This window comes from Miscanthus floridulus, chromosome 1, assembly GCF_019320115.1.
Source record: "Miscanthus floridulus cultivar M001 chromosome 1, ASM1932011v1, whole genome shotgun sequence".
Taxonomy (NCBI): Eukaryota; Viridiplantae; Streptophyta; class Magnoliopsida; order Poales; family Poaceae; genus Miscanthus; species Miscanthus floridulus.
Window position 1 is genome coordinate 59912087 of NC_089580.1, and position 13455 is coordinate 59925541.

A 13455-nucleotide genomic window follows, 5' to 3' on the forward strand; every position below is an offset into this window, starting at 1 on the left:
TGAGTGAAGAAGATGTTCCTTCACTCCATCAGGAAACCAAACAAAACCTAGCTAGCTAGTGCGCTTTTCTTAGACAAAAGATAACAATAATGCTCAAGAGTAGTGCGCGCTCTCTCTCTCTCTCTCTCTCTATGTTCCCTCCTGGAACGTCAAAGCCAGCAGTCCAACGAATCTTGGAGCGCAACCAAAATGCGTTCCCTGACAGAAAGTGCAGATCAGCAGGCCATAAAACCCATCCGGTCAAGGGCATGTTTAGTTGCCAAAAATTTTTGTACAGTATCCGTCACATCGAATCTTGCGGCACATGTATGGAGTACTAAATGTAGACGGAAAAAAAAAACTAATTGCACAGTTGGATGAGAAATCGCGAGACGAAACTTTTGAACCTAATTAGTCCATAATTAGACACTAATTGTCAAATACAAACGAAAATGCTACAGTTGTCAAAATCCAAAAAAATTTGGATCTAAACGGGGCCTAACTCGAGCACCCACAACAGCTGATTATATTCTGGCGAGAACGCTACATGGAGGCATGGAGCCCGACCGCGGCTCCCAGAAACCAAAAGCCGTGTCCGCCCGCGACGGGCGCGACGCCTGGCCGCCGTTACAACCGATGCGCGCCGTGGTCTGGGGCTCTGGGACCGTGGCAAGTAGCATTCGTATGCCTCGCGGCATTTTCGGCTTGCTAGTAGCGGCTCCAGCGAGACTCCGTCGTCGTGCCGTGGAACATCTGTCTGGCCTCTGAACAACACAAAAGCGATCAAAAGGTATGGAAAGGCATTGGTGAGTGGTGGTCACAGATAGTACACCGCTCTGTGGCCTCTGTGCGTGCCAAGGACGGCCTGGTTGGCTGAAACAACTGTAGCATCCACTTCGTCTCTACATTAGTATAGATCAGACGTGCCGTATGTGCTCACCATTGGCGCTCATCATTGATCGGGACGCCAAGGTTAGCTCTGCTTTTTAAAAGCGCCAGGATGATGCCGCGGTAGCGAGCTCATTACGGGAATCCATTGCTTTCAAATCGCTGGACCACACATCCAATGTGTATAAAGAGATTGTTAGTACAAATCCTTATCAGCGGTTTTATTGTGAGCGTGACTGGTTAGTGCTTTTTCTTGAGGTAGTGGATGAACTAGGTGCCGGAGGACACACTTTCCAGTGACTCGTCTTGTAGGACACTTAACAGGGTTCACACGTATAATATTCTCTCTATTCTAAATTATAGTTTACGTTACCTTTGCACAAAATCAAATTTCTATAGTTATAGATTATTTTTATAAAAAATATATTGACACCTATAATTTCAAATAAACGAGATACCAAAAAAACATTTCATAGAGATTCGATGAAACTAATTTGATGATATAGATGTTAGTGTATTTTTTATAAACATAGTTAAATTTAGATAAGTTTGACTTAGGAGTTAGAACATGGCCAAAATCTACTAGATCTATAGAGCAGTGTTAAAAGGAGCCCCACATTCCTGAGAGGGCCTAAAGTTTACCTGAATAATTGAAAAAAAAAATATGTACAAATGGATTTTTGTGATGATCTAACGGTCTAGATTTTGAGAAAATTTTCTATTTGACACCAGAAATAATGTTGCTTTCTTATTTGACACCGAAACTCAAATTCTTTCCTATATGTCTTCATCTTAAGTTTTTCTTTCCTATTTGACATTTCCTTAAGTTCTGTGAGCAAACACCGTTAGTTGTCCAAGCGAGACAATGGGAAAAGACTAAAATGCCTTTTGAGGAAAGCAAAGACAGGAAATCGGTCATCTCTGCCGAGTCGGGTATGTTCGTCGTCCCTACTGTGCTCGTACGGGCGGCTCCGCCCCCTGTACCCCTAGATCGGTGGCGGGTGGGCATGGAGGCAGCCTGCGCGGCCTCGGTGGCTGTCGGAGCGGCCACGAAGGCGGCCCGTGCGGCCTCGCAGGCATCGAACTTTCTTAAGATGTTTGACTCTCTAGGAAAGTTAGAACGACTTATAATTTGGGACGGATGGAGTATTATGACAAACGACTAGCTATGTGGGCTATTTTTGTGGGCATCACACTAACTAGAATTCGTAAAGGATGGAGTACTGTTGGCCAATAACGTGCTCACAATCATCGACATGGTAGGAAAGCTACCAATGACTTACCCGGAGGCTGTGGTCAAGAAGATTGCCCACCAACTATAGGGGAGGTCAATTATAAGCGCGCCTACATCTCGCACTAGCGGCTAGCCTCGCTTTTTTTTTTCTATAACTATAATAATAGCCTCGTTGATTTGATCGACACTTGGGCCATGTTTAGTTCCTCTACTTTCCTGAATTTGGCACTATAAAAAAGAAGATTTCCCGTCACATCAAATTTGCGGTACATGCATGAAGTACTAAATGTAGACAAAATCAAAAACTAATTGCACAGTTTGATTGTACTTTGCGAGACGAACGTTTTGAACCTAATTAGTCAATGTTTGGACAATTATTACCAAATACAAAAAAAAAATGCTACAGTGCAGTACAGTACCCCTGCATTTCAGGCGGCGCCAACTTTGGCCCGAACTAAGCTACTAGCTTTCTAGGAGTACTGTACTAGCTTGGCCTCTAGCCCTTTACCGTTTCACGCACGCGTGAAGATTCCTCTCTTGCCTGTCATCTGATCACGATACCGAGTAACTAGTGAGACGTCAAGGGTTGTCCCCCCTCCTCAGCCCGTCGTCACATATACAGCACAGATTGCAATTGCATTGCATGTGAGCTCTCTCAGGGAAACACCGGTCGTCTGGTCCTGAACCTGGACGAGGGCTTTGTTCTCTTTGCAAATTTTTGCAACCCGATGAATAGTACCACTTTTATCTTATTTGGCAAATATTGTCCAATCGTAGACCAACTAGGCTCAAAAGATTCATCTCGTGATTTCCAACTAAACTGTGTAATTAGTTATTTTTTTTACCTACATTTAATACTCCATGCAAGCGGTTAAAAATTGATGTGATGGAGAGAGAGTGAAAAAACTTGGAATTTGGTGTGCATCTAAACAAGGCCGAGATACAGGAAGGAAACAAGAAACAGCCCATGTTATTTCCGTTGCCCCGCGTGGTAGTGGTACCACCTAGTGTAGTGACACCACACTACAGCAGTTACGTCGCCCATCTTTCAGCTAGTCGTGTCTTATATCCATCAAACCCCACTCTATTTCGCACAGTTCACTGATGTCAACCACCGCTCGCCGGCCACGGGCCAGCCCGGCAGCAGGCTGTTTGCTCGTCCTCGCCGATCCGAACTAAAACCTAACGCTGCGCCCCTGCTAGTGCTACACACACGGAGCCGCTGATCGACGGATGGACGCGGCTATAAAAAAAACTGACGACCATCGAGCTACGGTATGTCGTCATCGATCGTCTTCCGCAGCAGAATTTGTGGAAAACTGGCGCCGCAGTGCGATCGCTTGGCTACCGTTTTTTCCCCGTCGGCGACAAAAGCTGGGTCATCCCGCGCACGGCACAACGCCTACCGCCCACAATTAAACAACGAAAGCGACTGTGCCCTGCTCCTGCCTCCAGGTCCAGTCCAGGCGCCAGCGCCAGCGCCACAGCCACAGCCAAAGCCAACGCAAACGCGGCGTTCCGCTACCGCGCCACCGCCTCGGATTAAACAAAAGCAAAACCACTAGCCACCCGCTGGCCGTGCGGCCTGCTGCTGCCACCTCCCTTCCCAAGTCGTACTTTTTTTTTTTGAGGCAAAAAAAAAAAGTCGTACTTTTTCAAAACCAACAAATTAGTCTGTACCCTTGTCTGCGCGTCGGAATCAAATATTTATGCCGAAAACAACGGGCGCGTACGCGTCTCACTCAGCCTCTCAGCATCTTTTAGGAAGGAGGGAGAGCGAGTAGACGAGGTGAAGAGGGGGAGGCGTCGCTGCCGCTGGCTACTGGCTAGGCGTCAATTACCTGCTCGGCACGCGTTGAGCTGAGTTGCCGCGCAATTGCGACACTCTCTCTCCATCGCTCTTTTTCCCCATACAGCGAATATTCGCTGACTGTAAATGGGGTTTCTACTTTGTACTCCTATACTATATAAAAAAAGAATTGCTGTACTCTATTCTAGAAGAAGCGTGCATGGAAAAGAAAATAGTACGTGGTGTACCAACAAGTCTCGTGATTCGCAGATGATCCAACGCTGTGCCCCATTTTCTGTTTTATGCGTCGTATTGATACTCCTGTGTTATTTGGACATGTACAGAGTGAGCGCTAGCCTATACAGATGCTTGCCGGGATTTGCCAGTTTTTTATATACCACCGTGGTCCGTGCAGGCTGCTGGCTGCTGGCTGCTGCGAACCCTTCAACTTGCATCGCTGCCTATGCAAGCGCTCGACGTTCGGTGCTGCTTCCATGTGAAATTGACAATTTTTAACATGGGGGGGAGCACAGATTAGCTTGGAAAGTTGGTTTTCCCCCCATTGTAGCTTAAGACTCGTACAAAGACGTTTTATTACTCTCTTTTTAAGCATCTCTGTAATGGATCTGGCATTGTAATCTTTTGTTGTCAATGGTCCCAGGTTGGCCTCTACTCCATCCATCCATAATTAAATCAATTTTTAGAATCGAAATTTGTCTCTAATTAAATCTACTTCAAGAGCCTGGCTGTTCAGTAGTCCTTTTTATTTTGGTCAGTGGAAGCCACGCCCGCGTTAACTGGTAGGGATAAAATTGGTGGTGTAGTAAATTACTTAATTAAAAACTAGTATTCTCTCTATACTAAAAATGAAGTTGTTTTAGACAGCGGCACGGTCTCCAAAGCATAACTTTCACTACTTATTTTTATAAATATATTTATCAAAAAGTGATATATGTAAATTTTTATGAAAGTATTTTTCAAGACAAATCTATACATATGGTTTTCACATTTCCAAACTCAACAACTTAAAAGTTATTCATGATTTATATTCCCAATGTTTGACCCAAGTCTTATTAAAACGACTTTATTTTTTAGTATGGAAGGAGTAGTATGCAACTAGTTTGTTTCATTTGCATTTAATAAGCTGCCATATAAGCATTTTATGATGACATGTCAATGCTATTAAGAATAGAGAAAATAAGTGAATTTGATGAGGATGAAACTCTTTTGGCTCAGTTTCCAAACTCTAGACATGAAATTAAATATTTATAAAACAAAAGAATGAAACTATGTATTGTAATTGTGTTATCCATGTTTCATTACATTTTGTATTTTTAGAAACAACGGTACGAAACTCTCCGCTGAGAATGTCCTAAGAGGCCTCACCAACTGGCATCTAATTAAAATATGTAAATTAGATTAATGAGGGATATTGTAATCTTTTCTCGGTAGCACTAATCTGTCCTAAACTTTCTAGAAGTTGACTTAATCATGGATGAAGGGAGTATGCCTACATAAATAATGCAATAAAATAGTCTTCTTCACTCAAGGATAACGTGAAAAATAAAGAAATACTTGTAAAAATGTGTATGATATATAGGAGAGTAACGCAATCATTTTGGAACTCAAAATTCTTCAAAATAAAAAAGACTGCAGCTAAAAATCAGCATGTCAGTGTCAAGTGTCAACCACTAATCGCACCGCTGAGCGCAGTTTAGTTGATCAACACCTCCTAAACCATCCGGCCCCAATGCGAGGAGGCACACCAAGTCACGCTCTTTCACATTAGGCCAGGGAGTTTGGAATGGGAAGTGCCGTGTGTGGTGCGTGTTGGCATAGCATTTCTCATGTGGGGGCAAATGGGAACCGGCATATTCTCCAGTTTCTCACTTTGCAATTAACTACTCCTACATGTATGTGCTAACCAACTCTAGTTAATGCGAAGTGTCGACATATCGCCCCCCTCCTCCCATCAGCGAAGGGTGCCTCGCCTACCCTTCTATACTTCTTGATGAGTTGCTGTACATTTTTTCTTTGGGCTTGTTTAGTTGGGTGAAGTTTGAGATTTTAGCTAATGTAGTATTTTCGTTTTTATTTGACAATTAGTATTCAATCATGGATTAATTAGGCTCAAAACGTTCGTTTCGCGATTTCCAATCAAACTGTGCAATTAGTTTTTTTTGTCTACATTTAATGCTCCATACACATATTGCAAGATTCGATGTGATGGCTACTGTAACACTTTTTTGAAAAAGTTTTTGGAACTAAACAAGGCCTTTATTTATTATTTTCCTTTCCACCCTCCACACGTCCAAATCTGTCCGGGGGGTCCCCCATGGACGAGTAGACTGTCACAATCTCCTTTCATGATTTGCAACTTGCCAATAATCCAACACTAATAATCAACCGGTTCGCTTAAGCTATTTTGATTTATAAGTCATACTTTTTCAATTAATAAATATTATTTTTTTCTCACACCAAATCAGCCAATGGTACTTTCAGCCATGGCTTATCAGAACATCGGATCATTTACTGCCTGCTAATGCACCATCAAACTGACAATTTCCTGATTGATTAGGGTACTGAAACAGTAGGTTAGCTACAGTACCAGAATTACATACAGTATCTATTAAAATAGGACCCAGCTAATTAAGGCCTTGTTTAGATTGAAAAAAATTTCAGCCCGATGAATAGTAGCACTTTCGTCTTATTTGGTAAATATTGTCCGATCGTGGACCAACTAAGCTCAAAAGATTCATCTCGTGATTTCCAACTAAACTGTGTAATTAGTTATTTTTTTTACCTACATTTAATACTCCATGCAAACGGCTAAAAATTGATGTGATGGAGAGAGAGTGAAAAAACTTGGAATTTTGGGGTATCTAAACAAGGCCTAAGCAATGTTCATCAATTGCTCTAGAGTGCTAGCTTGTGAATTTTGTCGGATACACTTTTTTTCTTGCGGAAATATAGCCTTAGTACAAACGGTATCAAATACCCTGGATCGAAATGGGTTCCGGAGATAATTGCAGTACTTGCAGTAGAATAAAGCAGATCATTAATACTAGTAGTAACAACGATGAATTAATTTTAATAGTGGTAGTAATACATCGACGGAGCCTCTCCGGGAAAAAATGCCAAAAACAGAGGCTTTTAATCTCTACTCTCTTCCTCGGCGATCACGACTAGTAGAATGACAAGAACCAAAACACAACAAACAAAAAAGAACTCGTCGAAGAATTAATCCAGAAGGATTAAGGCCACACTAATAAATCTAAAGCTCCTCTCTTCCTCCTCCTCAAGGCGAGAACGGGACCAACGAGGCCGCGCGGCAGGGATTGCCGTCAAAGGTGGGCAGCGGCGGCGAGCCGGCGACGACGGTGCTGAGGCTGACACCGGTCAGTCAGTCCTGGAAGCCGGTCTTCTCCCAGATGGCGTTGCGGACGCGGCGGAGGTCGCGGCCCTTGAGCGTGCGGCCCACGCCCTCGCGCACGGAGAAGGACGCCGCCGCGCGGTCCCGGACCTGCACCACCTCGTGAGGCGGCACCCAGCGCCGGCCCCCGGAGCCCGCGACGTTGTCGGTGAACGCGTCCGCGCGGTCGTCGTGCGCCGCCCACCCGGCCGCGCGCGCCGCGGCGCAGCTCCCGGCGTACTCGGCGCCCAGGATCTTGGACCAGTCCGGGATGTTGACGGGCACCGACGCCGGAGCGCCACCCGCGCCACGCGGCTTCTGCTTGGACGGCGCGGCCACCGGCGGCGACCGCGCGTACGGGTCGGCCGCGGAGGACAGGAACGACGACGACGACGGCGAGGACGACGCGCCGCCGGCGCCCCAGATGACGTCGGCCTCGTCGAGCTCCACGCCATGGTCGGCGGCTGCGCCGCCCACAGGGTGCACCGCCGGCGCGAACAGCCGGTGCGACGCGACCATGGAGAGGCTGCTCCGGCCGGCCATCCCCTCCGGCGGAGAGAAGAGAGAAACGGCTGCTGTGTGACTGTGACTGAACTACACGAACCACCACCGCGCGCGTTTGAGGGAGGTTAACCTGTGAACCGTGAAGTGGTTCGCGTTTGGCAAACGGGTGGTGGCGCGAGCTTTATAGCGGTGGCCTGGGAGAGGGGTGAGAACGAGAAACTGAGGAGGGGAGATGTGGATAAGGTCGATCGGCGCCGCGCTGTGACGGAAGTGGGCGGGGCGGTTGCCTCAAGTTACGACTCTGCCACTGGGCACTGGTGGTGGCCTGGTGTCAGCGTCAGCGTATGGGGGTGAGCGGTGAGCTGGCCCGGGAGCGTGTATAGCGTCAGGGTACGGTCTGGAGCAGCAAAAGACGGCCGTATGGGCAAGGCGTATTGCTGCGCACTCTGCTTGCGTACTGCGTTCTCGCGCAAGACGACACGGCTCACAAATCCGACGTGCCGAGTAGGCTTTTTGTCGAGCATGTGTATGTCAGTGGAGCGAGTATATTAAGATCGACAAGTTTGGATAGAGTAATAGTGCCATAGTCCATAGCTTAAACAAACACAAATTTATACGGGTGTGGTAGGAACGGATCTTTGAAAAAGAGGCATTGCAAATTCATTTGATAAAGCATATATACAATAATTTCCAAAATCCGTGATGTAATATTTACCATTGGAATTTCATATTTGCTTAGTCCCCTTGTCCAAATTTATGTTGTTTTACTCTTATATTGTTAAGTTTGTTTAAACTTTTTTTACTATACATAAAAGAGGGCTCATGCTCCATGATTCAAAAAGGTGAAATAGTTATTTTGGTCCATCAACTATTGTTTGAGAATCGGTTTCGCTCCTAAACTTTCAGAATGACCGTTTCAGTTATTAAACTTTCAGTTTCATCGTAAGACTATCAAAGTGGTCATTTTAGTCCTCAAACTATGCATTTTTTTCTCAATTTCATCTATGAACTATCAAAGTTCAGGGACTAGACTGAAATGCACTATGATAGTTCATGGATGAAAGTTGAGCCTAAAGTTTTGAGGACCAAAACAACCACTTTGATAGTCCTATGATGAAGTTGAACCCAAAAGTAAAGTTTAAGAACCAAAACGGGTGTGTTTGAAAGTTCTGGGATGAAATTGAGCCTTGGGTGATAGTTGAGAGGTCAAAATTTTTATTCTGCCAATGAAAAATAGCAGATCTTTGACAGGTTGATACCGGCCATCATCCAATCACCATCTAAAGAGTCTTGGATTGTCTGAACCTCGAGCCCATCCTCTTTCTTTCTCAATTTTTGAATATTACTTGTGAAAGCTCTAGTTTGATTTTGATGAATTGATGAAACCCTAAGTGCTAACCTAGTTTATCAAGTGATCATGAGATAGGTAGCACACTCCAAGTAGTGAAGAAAATGAAGATCATAACATGATGATGATGATGCCATGGTGATGATCAAATGCTTGGACTAGGAAAGAAGAAAGAGAAAAACAAAAAACTCAAGGTAAAGGTATAAATTATAGGAGCTATTTTATTTTGGTGATCAAGACACTTAGAGAGTGTGATCACATTTAGGTTTGATAGCCGTACTATCAAGAGGGGTGAAACTCGTATCGAAATGCGGTTGTCAAAGTGCCACTAGATGCTCTAACTCATTGCATATGCATTTAGGATCTAGAGGAATGCTAACACCCTTGAAAATATTTGTGAAAATATGCTAACACATATGCACAAGGTGATACACTTGGTGGTTGGCACATTTGAGCAAGGGTGAAAAAGTTAGAGATAAAAAGGAGTTAGTCTCGCTGGTCACAAGGTGACCGGACGCTGGTCTCAGAGGGATCGGCGCGTCCGGTCAGTTGTAGCAGCGTGGACGCTGGCATCAGTCAACTGACCGGACGCTGGGTCGCTCAGCGACCGGACGCTGGAAGGTTGCGTCATGTCGTGTTGTCGGACAGCGCAGAAGAAAGTCACCATGTAACCAGACGCTGGCTGTGTCCGGTCAAGCATGACCGGACGCGTCCGGTCGAAGAAATTCGTTTCTAGAACCTTATTGGAAACGATCGGACACTGGAGGCTCAGCGTCCGATCACTTATGCCGTAGCGTCCGATCGACTGTTGATCGTTGAGATCGGGCGAACAGTATTCAAAGAGAGGGGACACATGGCGTGTATCATGTGACCGGATGCTGAGGGCCAGCGTCCGGTCGATCCGACTGGAGCGTCCGGTCACCCCGAGTTGTGCCCAGTAAAGGGGTACAACGGCTCTATTTCGTGGGGGCTTCTACTTAAGCCCCATGACCGGTTGAAGCTCATACGCTTGGCCATTTGTATTGACATAGCAACCTTGTGAGCTTAGCCAAAGCCCTCCCACTCATCTCCATCATAGATTTATCATCTTTATGAGATTGGGAGAGAATCCAAGTGCATTGCTTAAGTATTTGCATCTAGAGGCACTTGGTGTTTGTGTTTCGCTGCAGGATTCGCTTGTTACTCTTGGTGGTTGCCGCCACCTAGACGGTTTGGAGCAGCGAGGATCGTCGAGCGGAGGGTGGTGATTGTCTCCGGCTCCAATCGTGGTGATTGTGAGGGGTTCTTGACCTTTTCCCGATGGAGAACTAAAAGGTACTCTAGTGGATTGCTCGTGCTTGTGTGATCCTCATCTTGTATTGGTTGTGCGGCACCCTATTGAGGGTTTGGCGTGTGATGCCAATTAGCTCGTGAACCTCCAAGTGAGTGAACCGCCACAACAAGGAGTAGCTTGCCGGCAAGCAAGTGAACCTCGATAAAAATCATTGTGTTCATTATTTGATTCCGAGGTGATTGGTCTTCATTGGTATTCATTCTGGTGATTGATTGGCTCCTTCCTCGACACGGCGGTATAAACAAATTGCTCACTCTCATTACTTTACCATAAACTAGTTGTCAAGCTCTTTAGTGTAGCTAGTTGTGAGAGCTTGTTAGTTTGGTTAGTGTGGCTCTTTAGTTAGCTTTTGAGAGCACACTAACTTACTATAGGGTCATAGCTATTGTGTGGATAGAAACTATATAAACTAGAATTGTGGTATGTGGCTTACTCTTTAGTAGGCTAGCGCAACACTTGCTTCGCCTCATAATTGTCTAACCGGTTTGTTAAGTGTTGTTGTAGAAATTTTTAATAGGCTATTCACCCTCCCTCTAGCTATTAGGACCTTTCAAGTGGTATCGGAGCCAAGGTCACCGTGATTTGAGGTTTAACAACCTTCAGTGTAAAAATGGCTCAAATCAACAACACTAAGAAGCCACCCCAATTTGATGGCATAAATTATCCGTATTGGAAATCAAAGATGACGACATATATCAAGTCAATCAATAGAAAAGTGTGGAAGGTGGTAGAAACCAAAATTGAGATTGGTGATCCAGAGATTCCCACCGTGGCCGAAGAAGTGCTTCTCCAAAACAATAACATTGCTCTAAGTGCCATTCATGATGCAATTGATGAGAGAACATTTCAGCAAATCAAGAATATTGAGATGGCTCATGAGGCTTGGAAGAAGTTAGAAGAATCATTTGAGGGCACTCAAGCCGTGAAGGGCGCAAAGGCATACATTCTCAAAGAGAAGTTTGCAAGCTTCAAGATGAAGGAGGATGAGAGTGTGCCAGAGATGTTTCATAGGCTTCAAGTGCTTGTCAATGATCTCAAAGCACTTGGAGAGAAGGTGAAGGACAAGGCCTTCTCACACAAGTTCTTGAGATGCTTACCTTCAAGATTTGGTACATTGGTCACTAGTCTAGTGAGGAGCGGTTTGGATACCATGACACCAAACCAAGTGTTGGGAGATATAATGACCGATGATACATATAGAGATGATGATGAGAAGGAAGAAAAGGAGAAGAAAGATGAGAAGAAGGATGAGAAGAAGAAGAGCATGGCATTCAAGGCCACATTATCCAAGGGCAAGGCAAAACAAGATACATCCAGTGAAGATGATGGCTCATGGGATGATGATGATGATGATGATGAGAAGATGACTCTCTTTGTCAAGAAATTTGGCAAGTTCATGATGAAGAAAGGGTACCATGCTAGAAGAAACAAATCTTCATCCAAGAACAAGGAAGAGTCAAGAAGGTGCTTCAAATGTGGAAGCAAAGATCATCTTGTTGCTCAATGTCCATACAATAGCGACAATGATGACGACAACAAGAAGAACAAGAAGAAGGACAAGAAGGAAAAGAAAGAGAAGAAGGAAAAGATGACCTTCAAGAATACGAAGGATGGTTCATATGTGGTCACTTGGGATAGTGATGCTTCCTCAAGTGATGATGATGATAGTGATGATGACAAGACCACCAAGAAGAAGGCACTTGCAAGCATTGCAATCAATGAGAAGCCTTCTCTCTTCGACACCCCATCATGCTTCATGGCTAAGGCCACTAAGGTACAAATTTGTGATGATGGAAGTGATGAAGAACATGATAACGAAAATGAAAACGAAAATAATAGTGATAGTGATGATGATGAACCTACTAAAGATGAATTATTTGACATGCTAGAAGATGCCAAAGAACACTTTGATATTAAGAGAAGGGAATGCAAGAGCTTGAATAAGGAGGTAAAAGCCCTTAAGCAAGCCCTTGATGAGCTCAAAGCAACTCATGAGAGGCTAGAGGAAGCCCATGAGAAGCTTGGCAAGGCTCACAAAAAGCTTAAAAAGGCTCATTCCTCTTTGCTTGATGAGCAAAATAAAAAGAAGCATGTTGAAACTTGCAATGTAGGCTTGACTTGTGATATAATTGATGAATCATTATCTATGCCTATCATTGTTGCTCCCACTAACCCTTCTTGTAGTACTTCCACTTCTACCTTATCTAGTAGTGATGGTCTCACTTGTGATGCCTCACTAATGGTTGAGAATGAGAACCTCAAGAAGGAGGTCAACAAGCTCACTCACACCTTGGCTAAGGCCTATGGTGGTGAGGACCGCTTGCTTATGTGCTTGGATAGCTAACGAGCTTTTCTCTGCAAAGCGGGATTGGGCTATACCCCCAAGAAAGGTAAGGCGGCATTTGCTCCTCACAAGACTAGTTTTGTGAAGAACAATGGTCGGTTTTGCACTAGTTGCAAGCAAGTTGGTCATAAAGAGCATGAATGTAAAAATAAGAGCAAAAATGCTAATGTATCCTCCATTAAGCTTGATTCTTTTTATATGCTTACTAAGGGTACAAATGGTGTGAAGGCTAAGTTCATTAGTAAACCATGGATGGGCTCAAAGAAGAAAGTCATTTGGGTATCAAAGAGCTTAGTAACTAACCTTCAAAGACCCAAGCAAGTTTAGTTACCTAAAAAGAATTGATCTTATTTTATAGGTTAATTATAAAGCCGGAGGAAGGCATTGGGTTCTTGATAGTGGGTGCACTCAACACATGACCGAAGATGCAAGAATATTCAACTCAATCAACACCAATGACAATGATGGTTATGATAGTATGACATTTGGTGGCAATGGCAAAGACAAGGTCAAAGGACTTGGTAAGATTGCAATATCTAATGATATGAGCATATCCAATGTGTTGCTAGTAGAGAGCTTGAACTTCAATTTGCTATCCGTGGCTCAATTGTGTGATCTTGGATT

General features: G+C 44.4%; 1 protein-coding gene across 1 annotated transcript; it reads right to left on the minus strand.

Annotated features, from left to right (window-relative positions):
- Window positions 1-6955: 6955 nt before the first annotated feature.
- Window positions 6956-7951, minus strand: LOC136484863 (protein S40-4-like). The gene has a single exon (XM_066481831.1). It carries the CDS (start codon window positions 7843-7845, stop codon window positions 7294-7296), a length of 552 nt encoding a protein of 183 aa, XP_066337928.1. The 5' UTR covers window positions 7846-7951; the 3' UTR covers window positions 6956-7293.
- Between the last annotated feature and the right edge of the window lie 5504 nt (window positions 7952-13455).

Coding starts and splice junctions, on each gene's coding strand:
- LOC136484863 (XM_066481831.1), bottom strand. CDS start 7,845: ATGGCCGGCCGGAGCAGCCTCTCCATGGTCGCGTCGCACCGGCTGTTC.